This window comes from Triturus cristatus, chromosome 7 (genome assembly GCF_964204655.1).
Source record: "Triturus cristatus chromosome 7, aTriCri1.1, whole genome shotgun sequence".
NCBI lineage: Eukaryota > Metazoa > Chordata > Amphibia > Caudata > Salamandridae > Triturus > Triturus cristatus.
The window spans coordinates 724,686,436-724,713,739 of NC_140590.1; the positions used below are offsets into that span (position 1 = coordinate 724,686,436).

General features: G+C 44.7%; 1 protein-coding gene across 3 annotated transcripts in view; it reads right to left on the bottom strand.

The window, feature by feature from the left end:
• The window catches only part of SLC26A11 (solute carrier family 26 member 11), a 256,645-nt gene that overhangs the window by 65,113 nt on the left and 164,228 nt on the right, over positions 1 to 27,304 (bottom strand). For 2 of the 3 annotated variants that reach the window (XR_014966589.1, XM_085617434.1), the window contains exons 15-16: positions 14,847 to 14,980; positions 14,483 to 14,555 (exon numbers count right to left, since the gene is read on the bottom strand). Coding sequence is in view for 2 of the 3 variants with exons in the window: in XM_085617434.1 (XP_085473560.1) it covers positions 14,483 to 14,555; positions 14,847 to 14,980 (207 nt within the window). In the remaining variant the exon portion in view is untranslated. Of the gene's footprint in view, positions 1 to 11,099; positions 12,749 to 14,482; positions 14,556 to 14,846; positions 14,981 to 27,304 lie in introns of those variants that run through there. The other variant, XM_085617435.1, reaches the window with a different exon arrangement.

Here is a 27,304-nt window from a genome sequence, read left to right on the forward strand (position 1 = left end):
ATAATTTGTATAGATTTCCACAACCCTTCTCTTCTCCAAAACTCAAGTCTATGGTCATTTCTTAATAATGCTTCAAACTATATTCTCGTCTTAATTTTAGATGATTACTCCACTATCCTCGAGGCCTACTTCATATGATGTTCAATGCTATCATCAATATTATTGATTAGTCTTTATTCTGGAATATCTAGGACTGGTTTGAGCTTACTGCATACAGACTAGTAATATGTTCTCTACACATCCCTTCACTTAGGAAATTCGACAGGTCTATGTTGTCTCGCAAGACACCTGACCATTCATGAATTTCCAGAATTCTCTCTAATCTTTGGTTCCAAATGCAGTTTGCATTACTTCTCAGTTCTTCCACTACTAGCTGCTATTTTTATACTTGACACACATTTCAAATGCTTGTTTTGTCATTAGTATGGCTTCTGCTGTCTCAGGAGATAATAACCTCCAAAACTGCCTTCCCCTTCTTCCAGTTCCCCTCTAGAGCCCTATTTTACTTTTCAATTCACCATCATACCATTTGTTTATTTGCAAATAGATACTTTTGGCGCCCCTGAATTAAGGGAGTTTAAAACCTGTTTGCAGAGTTGTTTAAAAATGCTAATGATTGTTAAATATCCTTTGTATTTGGCATTATAACTCCATTGTTTTCCCTTTTCATTCTTTTTCCGTTGTCGTATTTTTGAACCTTAAGTTATGGTGGCAATTTAATTTTGCGCTGTTATTATTTTTCCAAATTTTCAGTTGATTTACCTGAAACACAGCACACTGATTTTATGCGGGGGATGCTCACTTTCTTATTCGTGATCGATCTCAAAGTGGGTGCAGAAGGGAACCTCTGCCCTGATTTGAAATTTCAGTGCAGTAGCAATTGAAAGTTGTCACACACTCCATATAATTTGCAGGACGGTCGACTGGCATGCACCATTTAGATGGCAAAGATTGTGCTTATCAAACAAATACCTATTTGATTTCACCTTCTGGACCTAGACCAGTGGCAAGGTATATTTCACTGAACATCATTCTTTGTGGTCAAATCATGCTCATCTTCACACATTGGGAATTTGTGAGATTGAGAAGGAAGACCACACTCTACTTGCCCAATCTGAAACCACGAGAATGTCTTGGACCAGTCGTTCCTGATTTTCTCCAGAATTTGAGGAAGGGGAGGAAGTGATGGAAAGGCATGCAGGAGTCCTGTGCGCCACACTATATGGAATGCATCTAAGAGAGCGCCTTCTTGTGAACTCCAGTGCACAAATTGTGACATTACAGGTTCTCAACAGTAGCAAAAAGATCTAGCCAGGGTTCTCCCCATTGATGGAAGATGCCTTGTGGCACCTTGGGTTGTGATCGCCATTAATGATCCACCAGATGCCGCTGACTAAGTTCATCCACTATGGCATTCAAAGATCCTGCCAGGTGGTTCACAACTAAGGAGATGCCCTGATGCTCCAGCCAGCTATAAAGACAAAGTGCCTCCTCACACAAGACTCAGGACCCCTAACCACCTTGCTTGTTGCTGTTGCAGTATCACATGGAAGTTGTCTTGTCTGTGAGAACCAACCTCTCTATGACAGATGGCAGGAAGGCTTCCAGGCCCAAGTAAATTTTACTTAACTTCAGCAGGTTTGTATGGAGATGGTTGAAGCCACCCCCCATACAAGCACCCACCCGGAGACCAAAGTTCTCTGATCTCGATCTCTCCCACATGACCTCTCCATCCCAGCAGTGACACCTCTGTCACCACCATTTGTTCTGGGTGGAGGAGGGTGAGGGGTCTGTCGATAGTTCAACTGCAGTTGAGCCACCACTGGAGGACTTTTGCAATATTCTCTGAAACCTGGATGGAATCCAATAGGTTCCCCTGGTACTGGGCCCACGGAGACTTCAGGTTTCACTGAAGACCCCACATATGCCACCTGACATACTTGACGTACAGGAAGGACCTGATCTGGCAGTTTGGGCTGGAGTGTTTCCATGGAGAGGAAGGTCAAGACTGATTTGCATATGGCTGGGTCTAAACTGCAATAGGCCCAGATCTCTGTACAGGGTGAATGTTCGACATTATTCAGCATCCTTCTATCAATTGTTCTGTTTGCATGCGAATCTACAGCACTACATGCAACAAACAGATAGATTCTTACAGGGTAAGTAACTTTCGGTTTGTAGCATGTGTAGCTGTAGATACACATGCTGTGCATGGACTGTAAAGCAGTTTCCCCCTCTAATGCAGTGGCTATTTAGAGGATTTCAGAGCACTAGAAGAGTGTACACAGGACGGCTTGGCCCACTTGGGCCTGCTGTCTCGCTAGGACATTCACACAATAGTGTTTGGTGTATATGTAAGGTGTAAACCAGGTAGCTGCTTTACAAATGTCATCTACTGGAATGCTGCCTGAAAAAGTCATTGAAGCTGCCTTTTTATATGTAGAATGAGGCCTGGGAGTAGCAGGCAGCTGCCTTTTACTTGTGGCATAGCAGGTCTGAATACACGTCTAGCCAGCGAGCAATTCCTGTTTTTAAATTATCAGGCCCTTTGTGTGGGTTCTAGAAGGCCACAAATAGCTGTTGTGTTTTGCTAAATGGTTTTGTCCTATCAATGTAGTACATGAGGGTTCTCTCTACATCTAGTGTATGAAGTGCCTGCTCTGCTACTGAGCTTGGATGCGAGAAGAAAACTGGCAGTTCTATGGTCTGGTTAAGGTGAAAGGAAGAAATCACCTTGGGTAGGAATTTTGGATTAGTCGTAAGGACTACCTTGTCGGTGTGAAACTTGAAAAAAGGTTCCTCTAAAGTGAGCGTTTGAATCTAATGTGTCTAATGGTAACTAAGAAGGTCACCTCCCAGGATAGAAACTGTAGAGAGCAAGACTGAAGGTGCTGAAAAGGGGGCCCCATTAGTCTTGTAAGAACTATATTAAGATTCCAGGATGTGACTGGGGGTACTCTGGGAGGGATAACTCTTTTATTCCCTTCCATTAAAGCTTTAATTATAGGGACTCTAAACAACGAGGAGTGTTCCCTGTTCTGCAAGTATGCGCCCACTGCAGCTCAATTTAAACAAATATATGTGTGATCCAGTCCTGAGCGTTGCAGGTATAACAGGTTGCAGACAATGTCTGGCACTCTGGGTTTTAGGGGATTAGTGTGTTTGGGTAGACAGTATATGTGAAAGAACCCCCCCCCCCCAAAAAAAAATATAAACATATAGACTTGAACCAATGTCCAAACATTAGCAATAGATTCTCCATTTTTAATTGTGCTTTTAGATTGGTTTCTAAAACCATACTCACCTTTCTGGGAAAGTGACCTCTTGAGGTAGAAAAATGAAGTTTCTATCTGTCGCTTATTAATTATAAGACCCAGGTGCAGCCTGTATGCAAGGCAGCCTTATCTCAACTATGTATGCTTTATGGCTTTGAACTTTAAGAGAAATAAGAAAATAATTCGTTGTTTTGCAGCAGATGTTCTGCCAGAATGTTAATTAGTGAAAATTGTGCTTTTAAGTTAAAATGGCACGTGTTTGAAACTGTAACTTTTACAAATATGTAGCCGTGATATCAACTCTGGTGGCGGCTGGGCTGCTGGCATATGGAAGGCTGCTTGCTTGAGCCAAAGACGTTGGGATAGAGATAGAAGATATGAATGTCATCATTGTAGATTTGCTTTGCTGATTGACTTACATTTCCTTTTGAAATATAGCCATCTTTCCTTTGATTAATTAACTTTGCAGCTGTATGTTGATAATGAGATAAGCACTTGTAATGCTCGTTAATGAAAGTTCAAACCTACATAAGGGACATCTCAACTCCAACAAGACGAAACTTTGGACAGATTGCACTCTGTACGTTTCCGCCCCAGGGCTAAGTGCAAATAAAAGTTTGCTTCGTTAGATCACTGTGTATTGACTGTTCATTTATTTCCAGATAAATTATGCTTTTACTAGTAGTGGACAATCCTCTTCCACTTTGCTGCATAGCCGACCCTACTGGTGGGGCGATTAACTTCCCTAAGGATGATCATGCACTCAGGGGGCAAATTTAGGTAACCAAACTCTAAGACCTTAGGAGCCTGATCGCTAGTTTGAGTTGTTTGGGGTTGGGATGTCTCAGGGTCCCCTGGTGTTGTGTGAGAAGATCTGGCCTGTTGGGGAGCTTCACGTGCAGAACCACCAACAGAACTAGGAAGGTTGTGAACCAAGGTTGCCTGGCCCACGTGGGAGCCACCATAATTAAGGTGAGGGAGGTCTACCGGAGCTTCTGAAATATGTATGAAAGGAGTGGGAGAAGCGTAAAAGTGTAGACAAATATCCTGGACCATTTCATCCACAGTGCATTTGCGTGGGTGTGGCTGTGGGTGTGGAAACCTGAAGGTGAAGCCTGGGTATTTGGCGTTTTCAGCGTTTGAGAACAGATCTATGTTGGGTAAACCACATCCCCAAAAATAGTGGCACAGGACTTCTACGAGGAGTTACCACTAGTTGCTGCATCCTGCTGAGCAGGCCTGCAAAGACGTTGTCCACTCCCGGCAGATACTGTGCTAGGAGGTGAACCTTGTGTTGAATTGCTCTACTTCAAATATTCTACGCTAACCTTGACAGCTGGGACGACTGACTGTCCCCTTGTTTCTGAAGGTAGTACATGGCAGTCATGTTGTCTGTCATGATCAGGACTTTTTTGTGGTGAATGTGGCCAAAGAATGCTTTGAGTGCCATTTGGACTGCCAACCGCTCGAGGTAGTTAATGTGCAATGTCTGCAGGAGAAGAGTCCATATTCGATGAACAGTGATGCCCTGTAGATGCGTACCCAGCCCAGCCCGTGAGAGAGGTGTAGTGGTAAAGGTCACTTTCGGAAAAGGGTCCAGAAAGGGCCTGCCCAGCAGCAAATGTTTACCACTGCAGAGAGCGAAGGTTGCTGGCTTTTACCAACACTAGATCTTCTGATTGGCCCTCTGCTTGTGACCACTATTGTGCTAAGTACACTGGTAGCATAAGCAGGTGTAGCTGGGCATGTGGTTATATGGCGATGCAAGAAGCGATCATGCCGAGGAGGCGCATTACTGTACATAGAGTTAGTTGACGATTTGGCTGAAAAAAAACGCAGAAGGAATTGAAAAGCTTTCACTCGAGCAAGACTGGGATAAGCTTTTCTGGTAATTGAGTTTAAGATTTCCCCTAGAATGGTTGAATTTGTAGCGGATGTAGATGGGATTTACCCACATTGATGGTGAAACCCAGATTGTGAAGTAGATCTAAAGTGAGCTGCGTGTGAGTGAGACAAGGGTGTTTGCTTGGGCTCTTTAACAGCCAATCGTCGAGGTAAGCAAAGAGATGGACACTGCTCCTCCGTAGATGAGCTGTGACTGCAGCCAGACATTTGGTGAAAACCCTGGATGCAGTGGTAAACCCAAAGGGTAGAGCCTTGAATTGGCAATGTAGGCCATTTCCCACAAATTTGAGGAAACATTGATTTTCTGTGTGGATTGAGATATGGAAATAGGCGTCCTTCAAGTCCAGGGCGAACATGAAGTCAGCTAGTTTCAGGAGTAGCAGGGCATCCTGTAGCATGACCATGTGGCAATGCTCCGATCAGTTGTACCTGTTGAGGGGCCGGCGGTCTAGAATGGGCCAAAAAAACCTGTCTTTTTTGGGGATTCGAAAATACAGGGATCACACCCCAGTGCCACGTTGGTGGGGCAGCACTGGCTCTATGGGTTCTTTGTGCAAAAGGGCATTTATTTTTTCTTGGAGGACGTTTTGGTGTTGAGGGGAAAGTGGGTGCTTGCTTGGTGGGATGTTTGGTGGTGTGGCAGTGAGCTCCAGATAGTAACTGTGTTCCACAATAGCCAGGATCCACTTGTCTGACGTGATGTTTCACCATTGTGGCAGAAACCTCTGCAGTTGCCCCCAATAGATGTTGTGTGCTGAGGTGGGGGGAGGTAAAGTGAGTCACTGTTTAGGAGAGGCGGCTGCCTTAGCCACTCCTTCCCACCCCTCTCTTTAGCACTATTTCCCCTAGAAGAACCTCTGGAGTATCCCTGTAAAAGCCTCTGATAGGTGGTAGACAGCTCTGGGGAAGTGATTTTGGAACAGTCTTAAAACTGTGCAGCAAAAAAAAAATTGCATGAGGGGATGCAGAGCTCCGATCGCCTTGGCCGCATCTGTCTTTTTTTTATTCTCTCCAGCATCTGATCAACTTGTGGGCAAAATACATGGTCCTCATCAAATGGCATGTTGTTCAGATGCCATTGAACATCTGTCTTAAGCTAGACATATGAAGTCAAGCGTGTCTTCAGATAAGAATGCTGGAGTTTACTTCCTTTGCCGCGCCGTCTACTGCGTCAAGGGCACATGTGAAATATGTATTAGATATGGTCTGCCCTACTGACACAATCTCATGAGCCCGTTGCTTATACTGATCTGGTAGGTGCGGTAATAGCTCCCCCATTTCATTCCATTGATGCAATCCTAGCTTGCCAATAGCCCTACAGAATTCGCAGTGCACTAATGGGTCGCTGACTGAGCTACTGCCCCTTTCCCTGCCGCATCCAGATTTTTACTTTCTTTATCCGGGAGCCCTGGGCATTCGCTCTTTTACTTGCAGCATGTACCAGCAATGAGTCAGGTGGGAGTTGTCCTGTAATGTATGGTGGTTCAGATGGTGGAGGTATATACTTCCTGTCAACCCTTGGGGTGATAATTCTGGCCTTCAACGGGTCTTTAAACATCTCCTGCATTGGCTTAAGCATATCCTTAAGCATTGGCAGGAACTGGGTGGCTCGCCGAGTAGGAGAGATTGTTTATTCTAGGAAATCCTCCTCCTCAGGTATGAAATGCAAATCAACCTTGTGAAAGGTAGTTGTTCTCAGGATAACCTCATGATTTGATATGGTGTTGTCGTGAGGAGAAGGCTTGGCAGGGTACAGGTCAGGGTTGTTGGGCCCTGGAGGACCACCTCATAATCATCCCATGGGTCATCCTATGTATGGGACGTGGGTGTATGAGACCTCAAATCGATAGGATGAGAAGGCCCCTGAGGTGAAGGTCATAGGGGGTCTCACACTGAGTCTTCTCTCCTCACTCCTCCTTAGCTCATAGCGACACTGGAGCCTCAGAATGAGGGAGATGGCAATTCTGCCCAGTTCCTGTTTCAGTCGTGGCATACCAGCGCCTATTGTGGACGTGCGTTAGCACACACAGCAGGAGCAGTGAAAGGAATGAGGTGTTTTGTCTCCTAGGAATTGGTTCTTTTTCAAAAACGATAAAGACATTTTGACCTCATTTGGAGAAATGTTCCAATAGCCTTACAGCCCACTGCAGTGGGTTCTACCAGCTATTAAAGTTTCACTGCCTTGTTGTAGGCCCTTGAACTGTGAAAGGAACTGAAGCTTTGGTTATAAACCCCCTCTTCGTGTCTCCTAAGAAGCTGTTTTTTGAACTAAGACATTCAGTCCTCATGGTGCAGTATTTTCTTATAGCTCGCAGTACTGTGCTATACTAGCCATTAAAGTCCTGCTCCCTTCTTATAGACCCTCACACTGAGCAGGCCTTTCAATGGCTGGTGCAGCCCACTATTGCAGGCTAGAAGGCTATATTAACCTTGGGTTTATTGTAAAGCTTCTGGTTATTCCAAGGATTAGGAAGTTGAAGCAGCGAGAGTGTAATAGATTTCACTTTATAAACAAATAAATTGGCAGATTTTTTGAATCTAGGACACTAAGAAAATGTTGGATTATTGGCTGATTCTATAACTGCAAATAGTTCTTTATGTCGATAATTAGTGGTGTTAAGAGATTTGATGTATTTGGCCCTCGCATTAAAGATATGTCTCCTATAGTGTATTTTTGATGCCCTGAGGTTTTTTAGGTTAGAAAAGGATGGTGATTGCTTGCACATATTCTCCGTCACTCAGAAGTGATCCCCCTTCAAACACTTTTCAAGAGAATTAAGGGTAGAGGGTATTGGTATTTCTGTGTTATAAGTTGCTAGCTTGTCAATGAGTCACACATTTATTGGAGTTAGTTTGTGGTGGCGCTGACATCTTGTTTCGGCAAGATGGGAGGAAGATTATTCAGTGCTTTTCTTGCTGGGGTGTTAATAGCAATAATTTTAATGTCACATGCTTGCCATGGAGTGCTTGCTGTGCTTTGACATGGCCAAAACTCTGTAAGGCGAATACATCTTTAATCTACTCATACTTACTTCCTTCATGCATCTATATACCTTCCATGTACTTGGATCTATATATTTATTACTCCCCCCAAAAAGCATATTCAATGCACTACCCTATTCCTCACCCTATACCTCTATCAAAATCTTTAATCTACATATATTGCTTCCTTTATGCATCTATAAACTTTCCATGTACTTATGGATCTATATATTTATTACTTTCTTCTAATTCAGCAAATCCAATGCACTACCCTATTACTCGCCCTATACCTCTCTCAATATATATCTTCTACCTCAACTCTGACTCATCTCAAACCTCTTTCTACTACTCTTTCTAATGCGCTAGCCTATTGCTCATCCTATACCTCTCTATCAATCTATCCATTACCTCCACTCTCTCATTCATCCCAAGCCCCATACCACTACTATGATCCCCAAAATTGCCCTTTCTAGACTCTTCCCTACTCTACCCCTCCTTGCACCACCAGACACATCTTTTACTACACTGATCCCCCAAAACAACCTTTCTAAACTCTTCCCTCTGACTCTTCTACTCCACATCCCTTTTTACTCATCCCAAGCCTCCCACTACTTCTAGGACCTCCCCCGCCAAAAAAAGTCTAAATCCTTCACTTTTCTATCCCTCCAGGGCCGGCTTTAGGGCGGTGCGACCGGTGTCACCGCACCGGGTGCTGCTTTCCTGGGGGCGCCGTGTTTGAAAGTTTATTAAGCTTTTGAAGCACCTGCTTCAGCGTTTCTTTCCGCCGGCAATTACCAGGCCTCACAAAAATTTCAAGAAAACTCGTGTGATTAATTATCTTCCTGTAGAGAGATCAGCATTTTGTATAGTTGAGGTTTTGACTTCGGTGAAGTTAGTGCAGAGGGTTAATATGCCTGCTCCAAAGAACGTGTACCAAGTAGATTACAGAGTGCGTATGATGTAAACAGATCAGCAGATTACTGCTTTCAAAAGAGACATCTTTTTGTTACTTGCAATTTATAACTTAAAGTCCTAATATAGAATAGTGAGCTATTAACTTTCATCCCAGAACTGCATACACTGCAAAGTATACATTATTAGAACATTGATTAATGTTGCAAAAAGGGTTAATTTGGCTCGAAATCGGTTCTTATTATTAAAGAAAACTGCCAACTATGCTGTTTCTTTTTCGACTCTGCGTTTGTGCTTCTCCACACCAAGCACTCTTAAACTATACTGCCTACCAGTATGGATGACATGTGACTCCTACACTTTCAGTCCTTTGGCTTATGTAACATTTTCAATACAATGATTTACACACGTATGCTTGATTGTCTCTGTGTAATATGTGTGTGATGCAAAGTGCTCAGACACCCTACACTGGTATGAGTGGCGCTATATGACTAATTGAATGCATCTGAGAGAGTTTGGTTATGGTGACTTGGTCACTGTTAAAGGGTGATAGTGAGAGAATCCGTGGTGGAGGTGGTCATTGGGGGGGCGCCAACAAACATGGTCGCACAGGGCGCCACCAGCACTAAAGCCGGCCCTGTATCCCTCCACTATCCTTTTCAATCGAAATAACAGACTAACATGTCCACTTCTCAAATTTAATATTTCACTATACTAATTCACCACTAATCCTTTATGGGTTCCAGAGTAGCGTGCTACTCGCCAATTAAGTGCTTCAACACCACATTAGGGGTAACAAGCGCTATATATATATATATGCAAACCTTAGTCCCTCTTCTATCCCTCTGCCACCCTTCTCAATCCAAATAATTGACTAACACCCACCACTCAATTTACTTTCATATTAGACTATATTAATTCAACACTAATCCTTTAATGGGTTACGGAGTAGCGTGCCACTTGCCAAAAAAAGCGTTTCAATACCCCATATGGGGTAACAAGCGCTAAATAAATGCAAACATTTCCCCCTTTCCTATCCCTCCACTATCCTTCTCAATCCAAATAACTGACTAATAGCCACCACTCAAATTACTTTCATATTTCACTATACTAATTCACAACTAATCCTCATCGGTTCCAGAGTACCGTGCTACTCGCCAAGTAAGTGCTTCAACACCCTATAAGGGGTAAAACGCGCTATATAAACACAAACCTTTTTTCCCTCTTCTATCCCTTAGCTATCCTTCTCAATCCAAATAACTGACTAATATCCACCACTCAAATTACTTTCATATTCCACTATACTAATTCACCACTAATCCTTATCGGTTCTGGAGTAGCATGCTACTCGCCGAAATAGCGCTTCAACACCTCGTCCGGGGTATTAAGCTCTATATAAAGCATTTACAATACAATACAATACAAATACATTCTGGCAGCCTAAGTTAACCTCTTCAGTGCCCCGCCCTTTCCCCGCCCTGTGCCGGGCGTTGAATTAGCGGGCGGGGTTCATGACGAGATAGTCTCGTCATGGGCACAGCGCAACCGTGCTCCATGACGAGACTATCTCGTCATGGGCACTGAAGGGGTTAATAGTCTTTGTTGTCTGTAAGATTCTATGGATTCCCATATACAAGTCAATGCAGCAGTCAAGTCCCACAACAATGGATTTTGTCAGTTCAGTCTGGTAAGAAAAAGAGGAAGCATTCTCCAAAGCATGGTGACTGGCATATTCAAATCCTTAACTTCTGCATTTATTTCAGTGGTGAATGAGAGATCTGAGAAGGAAAGCATCATCATTTTCTTAACCTTCTGTGAAGCAGCAGGAGCAGACACTGGCCAAAGGGGGCCAACCAAATAGCCAAAGCAGGTGAATACTTGCTCTTGGCATCCAAACACTGCATCTTGTCATGATATCAGGAGTTATGGTGATTTTTTTTTTTAGAAGAAAATATGCCTGTTCCTCTTTTAGTCTTCAGGTAATGGACAGCAATAAAAGTAGGACACAGTCTTGGTAACAACTTATTTTGTTTCAAAACATTATTTATTAGTATTCCATGTTTCTTAAAATCAGCGGTTTCAGTTATAGACAAAATTGTTTGGTTTTTAAGAACATTTTTCTTACATTGATTAATGATATTGTAGTTTTCCCACGGCAATGAGTAGCAAAGGCAGACTGCCTGCAAGAATGCAGGGACTTGTGATCCGAGCCGCTGCTTCCAGTTTTCTACCCCTACCCCACTGAATATATATATGTAGAATAGAATATATAAATCTATTGAATAGAGAGTCTATGCAGTCATGCCAAGTGCTTGTCTACTGGGTGTCCTTTAGGATTCAAAGCTATCATCATCTCTTTATAAACACCTACCTCTTTTTATTTTAATCATGGGGAAATCATAATGACTTCGCTCTCCTCTCCCCATGACTATACTCCTTCATTCACACAAGATGCCACTGCGATACAGTTTCCCATCCCCTTTGTTGATTGCTCTCTCCGACCCATCTACACTGCAAGCTGCCACCCATTGCCGGTTACCTTCCACTTTATGGATGGTGCATTTCAGTTCGTTTTCCATAGGCCTGGGCGGTGAACTTCGCTCCATTTGCGGAGTTTTCTGCACTGCGCGGAGCTCGCAGAGAGCAGAAAACTCCGCTTCGCGATGTGTAGCGGAGTTTTTTCCCTGCTCACGATCGCGAACGGTATGTTCACGAGCTGCTGCTCGACTCTGCCACTTGCGGAACTTCGCAGAGGTTTTTGTAACTCCGCGAAGTTCCGCGTAGCAAATCTCCGCGAACTAAGCCCAGGCATAGTTTTAACCTGCTTCGGTAGAACTCTGCACCAGATCTTCTTTGCCTTCCCATTCAATATGCAACTGAACCTATAAAGCTTAAACCCCTCTTTAGAGAGCGAATTCTGTACAACGTGGCTAAAAACCCAAAGCAAAGCCAATAAGTTACATAGGCGAGACCAATTGCCTTTGCCAATGCTTTGTTTTACTTTAGTGTGCAAGGACTATTAGTTTGATAACTAAGTGACACTTTGCACTGGTAGCCTGACTGCGGGACAGACCTAGTCATATCACTTTGCATTGCACTGGTACAATGAACTTCCATGGAAGGACAACAGATTGTGGGGAGATGTTTCTCCAAAACCAAACACTAGTGTTAAAAGGACCCATTATGGGTTGGTTATGCTTTCACAGCAGGGCAGTCAGAGGAGACAGCGGTACACGCATGAAGCCTCTCCTTATGGAGATGAGATAGTGTTGTCCTTCATCTTGATAGGCCTCCCACAAAAAGGCCTTAGTGTGAATTCACAGGGAATGGAATAGTTGTAGGACGTCCAACAATGTATGACCCTGTCCAGCTAGCGGACTCTCCACAGAGCAGGAACAATGTAATGGTGCAGAAGGACGGCTCTTAGTTGGAAAGGAAAATAATCTTGTGCAAACGTCTGCAAACGTGGAGTCCATCCCACGTATCCAGCACACAACGTTGTACGCTCACTGAAACTACTGTGCTTCCAAAGCAGCAGGAGGTCAATCTCCAGGAAACAGGATTTCCATACAACATCTCGGTCCTCTGTGTCAACAGTAGTGGACTCCTCAAGTCAGCATTCTGAAATAAGGGCTAATTATTATATGTCGCCCACTCCTCCTGGGACGCAGCCTCTGTAGGGAATGACAGGACTGTGGGTTAGAATACATATCAAGAGCCTAACACAATCTGGCTAGAGGGGGAAAAACACTGGGATCCAGGCAGACCTTTTCAATTCCCCACTAACCCCCATTGAAGTACAAGGGAGAATTCTACGGTCACCCTCTTCTACATAGGTATACAAAAATAAAGCCAAGGAACACAAAAATAGTCAATAAAAGTATGAAACTGAAAACTGTGCTGGGAAGTATTGGCACTTTCTATGGAAAGTATATCATCAATCTGAGTAAGTGTTGCTACTCACCATGAAAAGCATTATTTACAACTTAGAAGTGTTGATTCTTTCCATTAAAAGAGAAGTGTTGGCCTTGTCCCATAAAACTATAGCTGTCCAGGTGAGTAGTGTCAGTACTGCTCAGTAAGTGTATGGCAGCCCATCCGAGGAATGACCCAATATAAGCAGAGCATCCCTCCTGAGAAGGAATGATACTGTTCTTTTCAAGCATAGATCCGTCTATACCATCCCCGCCGCGCAGTGGTGGCGTTGATTATGAAAAGTACAACAGGGCTGATAAAAGTGTTGGTTCTATCTTATTACACATTAGGTAGCACTATTAAAAGGTCTCTTACGAACGTGATGAATCATTCACCTAAGCAATATATTCCCGCTGTTCACAATATTCTCTGCTATCTCTCCCCTCCCTCATCGACAATGGGCAGTGCTCAAAATAAATCTTTTAATTTCCATGGACCATTTTCCAAACACTGTTCTAAAACATCTTTGTAGAGATATTTCCTGAATCCAATACACGTTTTTATTCGAATTATGTCCTGTTTTGTTACCGTCATGAAAGGCACAATGATGAACTTGTTTTTTCAGCAATTGGAGTCGCCATCTATATTTAACTTTTTTCCTGGTTGCGCCCTCACCATATGTCAAAAATTTCCCAGAAATGACTTTGTGTCCCCTCCAATCCCTCAAACAGTCCCTATAACTTTCAACCCTCTTTTGGCCAGTGGCGTTTTCCAAATGTGCTTTAAAATGCTTAATATTCTTCTATGGTTTTCCAAATATTTCTTATAGTAGAATAATCCAAAAATATCATGAAATATTTTGCATCCTTTAGGGTCTCTCAACAGTGAGAATTGTTTAACAAAATGCAGCGGGAAACCCCACTCCACTCTCATCCCAAATCATTTCTCCATTGTTGTCTTACCGGGGCAATTCCCCCCCCCCCCCAACACCTACTCTCTAAACATCTACTCTCCAATGCATCACTGTTTTAGCCCCGTTTCACACTCCGCTCTATTACATTTTGAGGTGTTCAAAGGCTACAGATACTATCAACACACTGAGAACTTGTGTGTTTATGTGGAGGGAATGGTCATCTGCAGAAGGGAACAAGCAGGCATTAGGGACTTGAAGGTACGTGGGACATGGGAAAAGAAGGAGTAAAGGTAAAATGAAGGTTTGCATTGCCATGTTCCTTTCATAACCAAAACTCTGGCCCCATCCCTTTGGCACCACCTATGGTGGTTCCTTTAAGCACAGCACCTTAGGCTGCGACACTCGGGTTCACAATTTCTCTAGATTAATCTACTCTCCCTCTGCCTTCTTACACGTTCTGCATTTGAGCCCCACCTTAGTTCTCCCAAAGAAACTTTCAATGGGTACTTCACATATCGCACAGTCCTATCTCCCACTCTTCGACGCCTGTATGCTCACTGACCCAGCAGGGCCCCCTTACCTGCATCCGCAATACTGGGAAAATGATGGAATCCTATGAGGTTAGCAGAGAGCAAGACCTGTAAGACAGGAGCCTAATAGAAGGAGAGATAGATGAGCCTTTGAATATCATTTCATTATATGGTGCATTATATAACTATATTCTGAGAGCAGAGTGCCCCTTACAATGGAATAGGACAATACTCATTATCATCTAAATGTGAGTCCATTTATACACATAAAAGATATTAATCTGTAATCATCACCATGCCGTAGTAGAAAAATGAGGACTTGACACCAGTAATACATTTTAAATTTCAGAATTAGATCAACCCGCATCCATTTTAAATCCAGCCGCTCTTCCTCCAACAAACATGCATACACACCTTCATGGCCGAAAAAGTAATGGAGACCCCCTTGTTGTGGAACTCCTGCAGCAAGTCCTCGATTCCTAACACCGCAGTATAATCAATGCTGTTCACAAGACTACAGTCCAAGACAACTGAGCATGGAAGAAGACCTACAAATGAGAAAAGGATTCATTAGAATTCACTCCAGCCGAAAATAGTGATTTTCATGACCTTAACTTCGCAGGCCCTGAGCTGTGACCACTTGGTGTTACATCATGAATGTGCCCCTCTATTGCCTGTGGTGCTGGGTTGGCAGTCTAGACTTCATTCCCAGCAGGGAAACATTTGAGAGTTATCAATACTCAGCTATGCAGCAAGCGCACCAAATGCAAAGCCATTTGGCGCTTCCATTCATTTGCTCGGTCACCCAAGGGCTCTGAATGTCTAACAGTTTCATTCTATGAGGCTATGACAAACTATTACACCAGCGGGCAAGTCTGTGATCATGATGGATCAGTTGGGGGTAGTCAGAACTGTGGAGGCTGCACGGCTTCCTCACCAGCACCAAAAATGCTTCTAGACCAGCAGGTTCCATTAGTGTAAAAACTTAGGCAGGGGATAATCTCTTGTGCCCGGATTAAATGTAACTCGTTAGTGGAACAACAGAGTGGGATCTTTTATTTTGTGGACATATGGCTTTGATCCTCCTCCTATCTTTAAGTGTCTAAAGCTTTCCCAAAGAACTTCAACACTGTATCTCAATAGGGAAGGTGTGAGAGGAGAGGAATTGTCAGAGATTTTAAAGAAGAATATATTTCCTTCAAACTCCTAATCTGTAATTTTGCTAATTCTCCACTGAGCTGTCCTTCATCTTTGTGGATGGATATTGGCCTCCAAGTGTTCAAAAGCGGATATCTGCACTTTTATTGTTCTTTATACTCCAGTCATGCTGCGGTTCAGTAAACTTAAAGTGATGGGTGACTTCAATGTGCACATTGACGGGACCAGACAAAGGGACTCAGGAAAGTATTCATTGGACTTGAATGAGCCGGGCTCTGGCCCCACTCATTTAGAATGCCACATGATTGACACAATCATGGATGGACAAAATGTCATTTTAAAGGTGATATTTCACCTATGTCCATCCTCTATCTGAGTTGATCAGATCATTCAGATGTAGAGATTTGTTCTATGCCAACAACACAAACATTATCAGGTTAGACAAGCAGGCTCCTCCTACCTGTGCATTGAATCCAATGGCTATGGGAACCACCATGGCTTACTAAGACAGCGTCCTCTGGCATCCCTTTATTAGGCCAGCCTTTTGCTCGCCGCTAAGGTTTTGTCTTTCTTAGTTGTTTTGGACCAGGAGGGTTGCCCTAAAGGTGTGCAGTTTCCGCTTTTAAAAAAAATGGTGGAGCGGATTTGTGTCCTTTCAGACTCAAGTCTATTGTAGCAGGCTGTGCTTGGGCATGCTGGCTGGTTACTGGCTCTTTAGTGTTCAGGTTATTCTGATTAATTAAAAAACAAAATTCAAGTCACGCAATTCTGACACCTACCCGGGCCTTTCAATACACATTAAAAATGTATTAGTCAAAACAACGTAAAACATAAATACAATTTTTACAATCATGGTTAATCGAAGTATACATATAGGTTATTAACCAAAGTTATGGATTTTATAAATCTGTTATACAGCTGTGGGCAGCATTCATTTAGACATTAAAAGCGCAGCTCAACAGGAACGAATTCCTATTTTAATGAACACTGTCTTAAGCGTACTTTTAAGTTTTGCTAATCGTAATGGACAACAATAAATAATATGCATATACAACTCTTTAGCATTTAGGCAGTTGCTCCACTCGGCCCTGAATTCTTCCATGGAGACACAAGGCAGAACCAAAGAAGAATAAGCTTCATTTTAACACTAAAGAACATTCAAGGGCATTGGGTGAGCAATACACATGTGAATATCATCAAAGGGGACAGGCTCAGTGCCGTACTAAACATTATGGTTCTCTGGCATGGTTATGCCTCGCAACACAACAATTCTGGGTGCAGGTTACCGACACCCTTACTGTGATGGCGCTGGAACCTGTGGCGTGCCGACCACACATGTGTTTGCTTAGTCTGGTTAATTCTTGCAACTGGAGATGCGTAGACTGCTGGCAGAGGCATTACTGTTGGCCAAAAGATGGGTTGTGAGGAACTGGGGAAAGTGTGCATCACCCACCAAACGTCAATGGTTGTCTGATATGTCTTACTGTAAGGAACGATTGTAACTCAATGCTGACGAACTACTGCCACTCTCATGACCCAAGGACGTGAGGTCCCCTCACTGCACATTTGTTGACACTCGTTGTAGTGAACTTAATGACCGTAAAGTGGATATCTGAAACTGTATCTCTTATATGTGGCACTCTTTGGTTCTGTTGCACTTTGTATGCATATCGCATGAATACCAATTAAAAAAACATGTTTCTCGGATAAAGATGCAGTCGTTATTAAAAGATTTCATTTAAATACATACATTGAGCATACGCTTAAGCTATGAATAGTGGATGCAATGATTCCCATTTTCTTGAACCTGCAGTGAGGTAACAGTTTAATGAATATGGACGCCCAAGTAAATAAATCATAATCTGCCTGAAACTTTTTCCAAATTAGGTTCTTTTTATTACCATGGGACGCGACATACATTTGAATTCTTTTTTAAATCAGCCATCTCGACTGTGTGCGAACATTCTCAGTCAGGGTGGTGCCTGTTAAGCCTGGAGGCATCTAGGCTGGCTGGCTGTGGAACAAAGGAGTTATGAGCTCCAGTAAGACTCAGATTATTATTTTTTATGAACGAGAACTCGTTCATTATTACTTTTTTCGCCAGCCCCTGCATTCAGAGAATCTACATTTACTGCGTATAAAGGGGATCAGAGGACATTCCTAGAAGCACGGCCATCTTTTATGCCAACTTTCGTTTGCTGTCTGCTTTAGAAATAAAATAATAATGAATTCGTCCAGTTTGTAAAACTTGGAAAATGCCAAATATTCCATGAATGTTTAATTGTGGAATGTGCAACAATCATTAAAAAACTTCAAAATCCCATTTTATTTGCGACGGCCCCAATTCCAATTAGACGCCACATGCAGGTGTGCAGAGGGAGACTATTCCAATGGAGTTAGCAATAACTTAGGATATTTTAACTTGATATAATGGCACACACCGACCGGAGGCTGAAAATGCCTATTAATAATATTAAGATTAATAGCCTCTGAGCCACAGGTCCAGCCAGTCAGAGTCCCCCCCAGAAAGCAGGGATGGAGCGTGCTCACCGTGTAAAGGCAGGACACACATTTAATAGTATTTCTCAAACAGGTCTGCCTTGTAGAGCACATGAGGGGGTTAATAAACTGACAGCACACAAGTGTCCGAAGGGAGAAAGAAAGACGACCTTCGGTTTGTAACAAGAATGTCAATATTTTGACTAGCAAGTTAGTCACTGTTTAGACTACGGAGCCAAGATGCGAAAGAGATGCTCGAGATGTCAGGGACAGGCAACTTCCTTTAAGCATCAGCGGGAAAACATGGCTCAAGGACTTGCGGTTAGGCTAATGTAAAATTATTATTTTATACAAGCAACATAGGTAAACGTCATTCCCGAAGTATTATTCTTGAATTTCTCTCTTGATCAGCCAATCACACCAATCGAGACATCAATCAATTCTTAGGTAGTTTTTTCAGGTTTGGTTTGAGACATCTTTAGTCGATTTCTTACCAGGCAACTGTTTTTGCAAATAAATCATACATGCTATACATACATAGGAGGATTCTTGTCAGTTATCTTCCTTCCACTCAAACAGTACACAGCATGGGACTTTGGCCAGTCCACTTTACCCCTTCACTTGGAGTGACTACACAAAGCATCTGTACATTGATTTCATCCGCCTAAAAATAGTTCCTTTCTCTCAGTGACAATGCAGGTTCAAACTCCGCTTTATTACATCTTTTTTTTTTTAATACTAACTTTATATGCCGGTTATTTAGGTTTTCCGCTTGCTCTTCGGGTGCCCCTGTTACATGGTGATTTATTTCCATCTTCTTTTTATAGAGATGTTATCAAACATTTAAGTGACGTTAACATTGTACCTGGCTGCCATACAACTGCTTGATTAGGTCATTATTTATTCGTGGCTCCATCACAAGCAATACACAAACAATAATACTAAAATTCATAGTGCGACTGAAAGGTCTTTTATTTAAACAACATTGCCTAGTAAAACAGTCATATGAGTTTATGTTTTTGAAAATGAATATTTTTATTGCAAGCATATGGCTGGCGATCAGGATTAGGTGGTGGCATATCCTCTTTTTTTCTTTTCATTTTTGAGGTACTGCCTTGCAAGAAAAAAAAACTATCATACTGGCTTGCCGAGACCATCTATGTTTAACACCAAAAGATTAAGGCATATGACCACACAGACATGAACTCTTATACAACAAGCAATAGCAGAGGAGGCGGGGTTGGAATCCGAAGATGGCGGACCCGAGGCTCTGATGCTCCGAGCCGTGTGGTGCTGGCGGGGTGGGAGGGTGACATTTGGCACCCCACACACGGCTGGGTTATCACCGAGATATCGGGTGATTAAGCTACGCTAAATTTGATGACGGCTTGGATGCACCAGGGCTGTGCTGGACAGCGGTGAGAGACCCCCACCAGGCGGTCTGCAGAGCGCCACCTGGGCGAAGGCAGATCCAATTGAATTTCTCAGGGACCAGCCATGCAGCAGATAGAACCGGGGAGAGGTGTGCTCCCCCTTCCCCGAGTGAACGGAGACTGGCCCCACAGGGAACGAGTGACGTGGGAGAAGCATGAGCTGGTCGGGGTCCCAAAGGGCACAAAACCAACAATTCTTTACTGCCTGGCTGAGAGCCTGGACACTAGCAGAAGCACTGTTACCATACTTGGTGCTGGAGAGGGCGCCACTGAGCCCTATGATCATGAGGATCCTTAATAATGCCAACAGAGATGCTAGCCTACGCTCGGCCAGGCTGAAAAAAGGGCTGAACTGTGATTCGGCCAAGGTGTTGCTCTTCCCAGATTACACTCTGAAGTACAGAAATAGTGCACGTCCTTTGCTGAGGTCAAGCACAAGTTAGGGCCTTGCACATTTCCTACAAGCTCTTCAATCCCACCAGACTGAAGATAGTCTTTGAAATGGAAAATCACTATTTAATGATACCCAATGGCAGCCTGGGAGTGGTTGGAGGAGCGGAGACCTCACCAGCGCCAGATGGACTCCCCAACGGATCAAATGCAGGCAGAAATCAGAGTGCTTCCCCCTGTCCATATGAACTAACCCAGAGTGGGGGAAGACGCAGGCGCCACAGAGAGAAATGCCGCCGGTTGGGTGTAGTGGGGAAGGCCTCTTCTTCGAAGGCGAGCAATGTGACTAGCCCCACCAGAGAGACAACTCGATTCTGAGCTTGGTGGCATGCCGAAAACTGCCAATAGTACTGTCACTGATGACCACCAACTAACTTCCAAATTTACAGCACGACAACAGGGAAATTGCTAAAGCTCCCACCCCGTTAATTCATTTTTTAGTTTGTTCTATGGGCGGCAGATGCTTCCTTTTCAGAAGTATGGGGTGATGAGTCTTTGGGACAGTTTGGGGTATCTTTTGCTTTTATGCAGCTCACTGGAGTTGCTCCACAGATGTACGACTCTGCCGCTCTTGCTTCTCTATTACCATGGCGCATGAGACAAATCCAGTCCTCTATAGGATGACCTCCTGGTATGTGAACAGACTCAATAACAAGAGGGTAGCTGTTCTCCTCCAAGTGAAAAAGTAGGTTCACACCATACTACTGGTCCAGGAAATACACCTACTGGGTACAACTTGCCCCTTCCTGGCTAGGCATGGTAACTCCACAGTCTTTCATTCCGGCTATACCAGGGACTCCATGGGGATAGCGATTCTTCTCCACTGCATCTTCCCCTTTGAATTGATAGACTTTTTACATAACCCCATGAGCCAATGAGTATTAATCACAGGTAGGTTGGAGGGTAGACCATGGTCATTTTCAGTGTATGTATACCACCCACACTGGTTATCGGGGCACATCAGGACCTATTGGGGCTTCTAAATGAGCTACTGCAGGTTCAGTGATAATAGGTTGGGAATTATGCGCTGGACTATACCACCCCCTTGCATGCAGGAGGGCACCCCTGGGAGGCTGGATGCAGGTGGCTGGACTTTGTGATGTGTGGTGGATTATGCACCCACTCAGATAGACACCACACAGTCCAGATTGGATACCATTTTAGTGCTGGCGGGGCTGTTTCATGAGATCACGGACACGGACTGTTTACAATGCTGTTGTGTCGGTCAGCAGTCCGCCGACAAGCATGCGGACAGTCTGATATCCGTATTTTGATGCCATCCTCGGGGTGGCGGTCAGAAGTCCTCAGTCTTGTCTGTGCAGCGTGTGTCATGTACCATGTTGTGCATGGAACACAGTGCACATACGGCAAAGTCAGGAGAGGGAGGGCACCACATGTGCCCCCATTGACATTTTACTCTGGGCTCCAATGTCGGGGGCCCTGTTTGGGGCCACGGAGCCCTTTCAGACAACCTTTTCATGGAGAGGTTCCCGGCATGAAAAGGCTGTCGGAAAGGGGTATCGAAATCCAGACACAGGTGCCTGCTTCAGCACTGCTGCCATTCTGGGACGCTCCTCTGACTGATGCTCCATCAGGATTTATGATCCCGACGAAGGCTGTGGTCTTGCATCTAACAGCTGTGGGTCCATCTGCCAGTATCATAATACGACAGTCGAACGGAAGGGCTGTTGGCGTTACGACTGCCACTATCATAATCAGGCTCGAATTTCTTTCTGAGATAGCTTTCGGACTACTCTCCTGTTGAGGTAAGGTTTGGCTTCTGTAGAGGGAAGTTGGGCAGGACGGGGCATGGCCCCTGGCTTCCATTGGAGACCAGATTTCAAGACGAAATTAGAGAAACAATAGAATGCTTCCGGGTCCTTAAAAGAGCTAGATTGTGTCTGAGGTTACAATATTGGAATCTCTTAAAGCTGTTATCAGAGGGGATAGCATCTTCTAGACCTCAAACCACAAAAAAAACACAAAGGGCTGAATTGCTGCACTTGAGTGGGCAATTAAGACTCTAGGGAGAGGCTGAAAAACACCCCGGCTCACATACACTCTGCAGGCTAGAGGTGGCAAGGGAGGCACATAAAGGCAAATTCTGGATTCAGGATAAAATTGTAGTTCTGGCCACTAAACAAAGGTCTACAAAGCTGGGGACAAAGCTGGTAAATTGTTATATTGGTTAACCAACAGGAAGGTTGAAACGTGATTTGTACCACGCATACAGGCTCAGGAACATGGCATGGTCACCGCTCCCCAGGATATAGAAGAAGCCTTTGCGGACCTCTTAGTTTCCTCGAGCCGAGTTGGGCACTCTGTTTACCGGGACCTAGAGGGGCCGATCCACTACAGCGGCCATCTTGGGGAGGACGAGGTTGCCGCGCTAGTTGCTGGGAGGTAGGGCTGGACACGACGCGAGAAAGCGCATAAATTGAGAGGCACAGAGCAGCCGGGTAAGACCTAGGGACGTTCTCTTGCTCCTGAGGCGGAAGCCGGGAGCTAGTCAGCTATTGTAACACATTTTAAATTGTTTTGCCTGTACTTTTAAAAAAAATATATTTTACCTGCTTATTTGCACCTGACGTTTGTATGAGTGACTGAATACACCCACCTAGCGCCGCACCCTTCGGGGACCTCTTAGTTTCCCCGAGCCGAGTTGGGCACTCTGTTTACCGGGACCTAGAGGGGCCGATCCACTACAGCGGCCATCTTGGGGAGGATGAGGTTGCCGCGCTAGTTGCTGGGAGGTAGGGCTGGACACGACGCGAGAAAGCGCATAAATTGAAACGGTCCATCTATGCGCTAGCGTACGCGCTAGCGTACGCGTTAGCGGACGCGCCTTAGAGCGCCGAAGGAGCGCCTAAGGAAAGCCCGGCTGTGCCAGGCCACATTAGGACGGGGCTCAGGGCCATATTAATGGAATCCCCACCTCCTAATACCCTCATTTACAGTGGTGATCTGCTAAGGGCTCTTAGAGGTGATGTGAGGTCCATTTGTCCGATAGAGACCTTACCAGAGGACATAATATCCTTCTGCCCCCATTGCAAGCCTTTAAAGCTAGTGAGAGCTAATATTACCCGTTTTACATTCGCCCTGTTAAACTGCAGATCTCTCCCGAGGCATGCCATGGAGATCCATTTGATCCTAGAGGAACGAGGCCCAGACGTACTCTTTTTAACTGAGACTTGGCTGACCGAGTCATCCGACCCGAATATAGTCCAGACGCTCCCGTCCAATTATTCGATCATCAGACAGGATCGTCTAATAGGGCGGGGAGGAGATGTGGCAATTATCTATAAGAACATCTTTAGATGTAGAACCTCTGAGAGTCCACTTGCAAAATGTGAGAGTCTTGGCTTCTCCATATCCTTTTTGCTCACGTGTACTTTTTCAGGGATTTTGGTGTATAGACCCCCGGGTGATTACCGTGACTTCTGTAATATCCTTCTAGACAAGATTTCTCTCTCCATTAGCAGTGCCCCCAATTTCTCCATCTTGGGCGACCTCAACATTCACCTTGATGAAGTCGATGCAGCTGCTTCGCAATGTCTGCTCGATACCTTGGGAGTGGTACACTTGGAACAAATTGTGACAAGCTCTACTCATGTAGCCGGGCATCTACTAGATCATTGTTTTACTAACCTTGCGAACATTGTGTGTGATCAGCCCTACTTTGTTCCCTGGTCAGACCACGCCCTACTCTCCTTTGTGTGGTCTCCAGAAATACAGAATCATAGGGTTACCCTTTCAAAGAAAGTTGGCCGAGTTTGGTCTAGATTACCGGTCAGGGACTGGGAGGCAGCCCTGAGGAGGTGTCCGCCTATTCCCCATGAGGATCCAGTGGTTGCTAATGAAGCCTTTGACAACTGGCTTAATTACACCTTAGATGCCACCCTCCCAAAAAAAGAGATGCGGCATCGGGAGGGTCATAATAAACAACCGTGGTACTCTGGAAAACTTAAGGAGCATAAACAACTGTGCAAACGAGCAGAAAGGAAGTGGAGAAAGGACTTTGCACCTGCTGCAAAAACTGAATATAAAGCATCCCTCAGATCATACAAAAAATTATTGAAATCCACACAAGCAGCATATTACCAGGGTAAAATCTCGGAAGCAGCCAATGCCCCCAGAGAGATTTTTAAAATCTTTCAATCTCTGGTTGCTACTCCTAGGGCTACCAATCCTGCTCCGGACCCTCAGAAACATTGCGAGGACCTAGCCGTTTTCTTCGCATCCAAAGTGTCCAACATCTACTCTAGCTTTGTGACAACTCCATATACTCCAGACGAAATGGAGAGTGGTAATGAAAGGTCGAAGGGGGGAGCCCTTAACTTATTTGGAGATCTCAAAGCCTTTCCGCTGTTAGAACTTGCTATTGTTGAAGGCTCCTTAACAACTTAAAATCGGGCTCTCCTCAGGATGTTGCTCCTCCGACGGTTCTTAAGTAGGTTTCGGAAACAGTATGTCCGGTGATAACGCAGGTCATCAACGCGTCTCTGGCCTCAGGGGTAGTACCCCCCAACTGGAAGAAGGCAAAGGTCCAGGCCCTGTTAAAAAAACCTAATCTGGACCCGGAAGATCTGGTGAACTACAGACCTATTTCGCTGCTTCCGAGTCTCAGCAAAATAGCTGAAAAACACGTTAATCAGGCCCTCTCTTCATTTGTTGAGTCTACGGGCTCATTACATTCAACCCAGACTGGATTCAGAGCCAAGCAAGGAACAGAAACAGCTCTGGTGGCGGTGGTGGAGGCGACTAGGGGTATTGTGGATTCGGGAGGCTGCGCTGCGGTGGTCCTATTGGACCTCAGCGCAGCCTTCGACACTGTAAACCACTCTCTCCTGCTGCATCGGCTACGTCTTGCAGGGGTCTCTGGATTGGCCCTTAAATGGCTCCATTCCTTTCTATCAGACAGATGCTTCTCCGTTTTTGAGGATGAGGTGTCATCGAGCCAGCTGCAACTGAGTCACGGCGTTCTCCAGGGATCATCACTCAGCCCCACGTTGTTTAACATTTACATGAGACCTTTGGCTGAGGTGGTGCATCCCTGGGGAATCCAGCTTATCACCTACGCCGATGACACGCAGCTGGTTGTTTCTTTAGTGAGGGACGATGCCTTACATCAGGGGATCAACAATCTGACCCCGTGTCTCACCAAAGTCCTTGAATGGATGACCTCGTCTTTTTTAAAGCTAAATGGGGCCAAAACGGATATTATGCTGCTGGGCTACAAAGCCCCAATTAACCTGGACCCCTGGTGTCCGCATTGTCTGGGACCTCCTCCGGTGCCCAAGACCAAAATAAAAAGCTTGGGGGTCTGGCTGGACTCTGCCCTGAATTTCCAACATCAGGCTAAGAAGGTGGCCGCGACCTGCTATGGATTGATGCGAGTTCTAAAAAAAGTCCTAGATCTTCTTCCATTTGAAGACAGACGCGTATTGGTCCAGTCGTTGATTCTTTCGCGACTGGACTATGCAAATGCTATTTATATGGGGGCACTAGCAGCTACCATAAAAACTCTGCAATCTGTGCAGAATTGTGCAGCTCGCTTGCTTACGAAAGTCCCCAAACGATGTTCTGCGAAGGCCTCAATTCGGTTGCTTCATTGGCTACCAATTCAGGAAAGGATTGTTTGTGTTCAAGACTATGTGTTTGGCACATAAGTCCATCCACAATGTTGGCCCGTCCATTCTGGACTCCCTGTTTCGTCGCCATCAATTGGTTAGATCTCTTTTATCCAACCAACGAACACTGCTTGTAGTTCCCAGGGTGAAGTTGGCCCAGATGGGCGGCCGCCTGCTTTCTGTCCAAGCGGCCAAAGGATGGAATAAACTCCCCGACAACATCAGGCATGAATCTAATCATCTGGCTTTCAGGAAGCGACTAAAGACATTTTTGTTTCAATAATGTCTTTTAACGTTCTCTGGTCTTACAGCGCTGGGATGCTCTAGGGTAGCCATGCGCTATACAAGAAAGTACTCACTCACTATTATAGGGCACTATACGCAGAAAGGGAGCAGGTGCTCAGACTTCCCGAGCTCCTATCATGGGATAGAGAGGCACTGAACCTCCCGCTCTCGGAGGACAAAATTATAAAAGCGATTGGCAGCATACACGCAGGCAAAACCCCAGGCTCCAGTGGTTTCCCAGTAGATTTATTTTTAAAAGATATGCACCAAGCCTGGCCCCATAGCTGCGCCTCCCAATTGAAGAGACAGTGAATCCGGCTATATGATCTTAGGGGGTCTCACGTTTGTGGTAATTCACAAACAGGACAAACCTCCAGCAGATTGCGCCTCTTATAGGCCAATCTTCCAGATCAATAATTCAGCCAAAATCCTGGCCAAGGTGCTGGGCAATCATGTTGTGAAGGTGAATCGAAGCCTAGTTCATTGGGAACAGAAATGATTCAAGCCTCACCAGAGAACCAGGCATTGCTTACACCGCCTGCAATTACCACAGCATTTAGCACAGCTCTCTACAGAACCACAAGCGGCCCCTTTTTAAAAACAGTCTCTTTTTGTATGCACTTTCAAGGATACTTTTGTACCAGAATAAAGAATGAATTGATTGATTGATTGATTGATGTGGGTCTGAATGGACATCTGAGTCTGAGGCATACGGTGACATGGGAACCATGAAGACCGCACAGCATTATATGCTGACAATGCCCTGTTTTTACAAGGGCCATCTAGACCAGTCACCGTCCCCGGTCCCAGGTACATTATTAAATCTACGGAGAAGACTCTGGCCTTACAGTGAATTGGGAGAAGTTGGTTCTTTCCCTCGTTAGTGGCCCAATAATCGAGCTGGCCAACCCTGTGAGCTGCCCTTTACAGTGTGCTTCCCATTTGAAATATTTGGGAATGTATATGTTGTTAGGCTCAGCACAGAGCTGGGAGCTCAACATAAATGAGAAGCTCAGCCAACTTCATACCACACTCGAAAACTGGGGCAAACTCTCACTTTCGATGATGGAACAAGGGGCTCTTTTTCAAATGATCACCCTGCCCCAATGGCTTTTCTTCTTCAGAACCACTTTTCTTTTTCAGAACCATCCATATGCTCTCCCTTTTGGTGGGGCGGGGGGAGCGGGGTTCCCTCTTGCTACCAAGTTTTTTTTGAGCAGGGAAACAACCCAGGATAGCCTTCAATAAATGTTTACAATCCCACTTTGATGAAGGGTTAGGATTACAGCTGTTACACTATTATCAGGCCTCTCCGATGTTACCCATAAACGACTGGACTTATGCTGAAAGGGTGGATTCAACTATGTTATGTTATATGGCACAGCTTTATCACCTGTGAGGGCATCCAGGTGCAGGA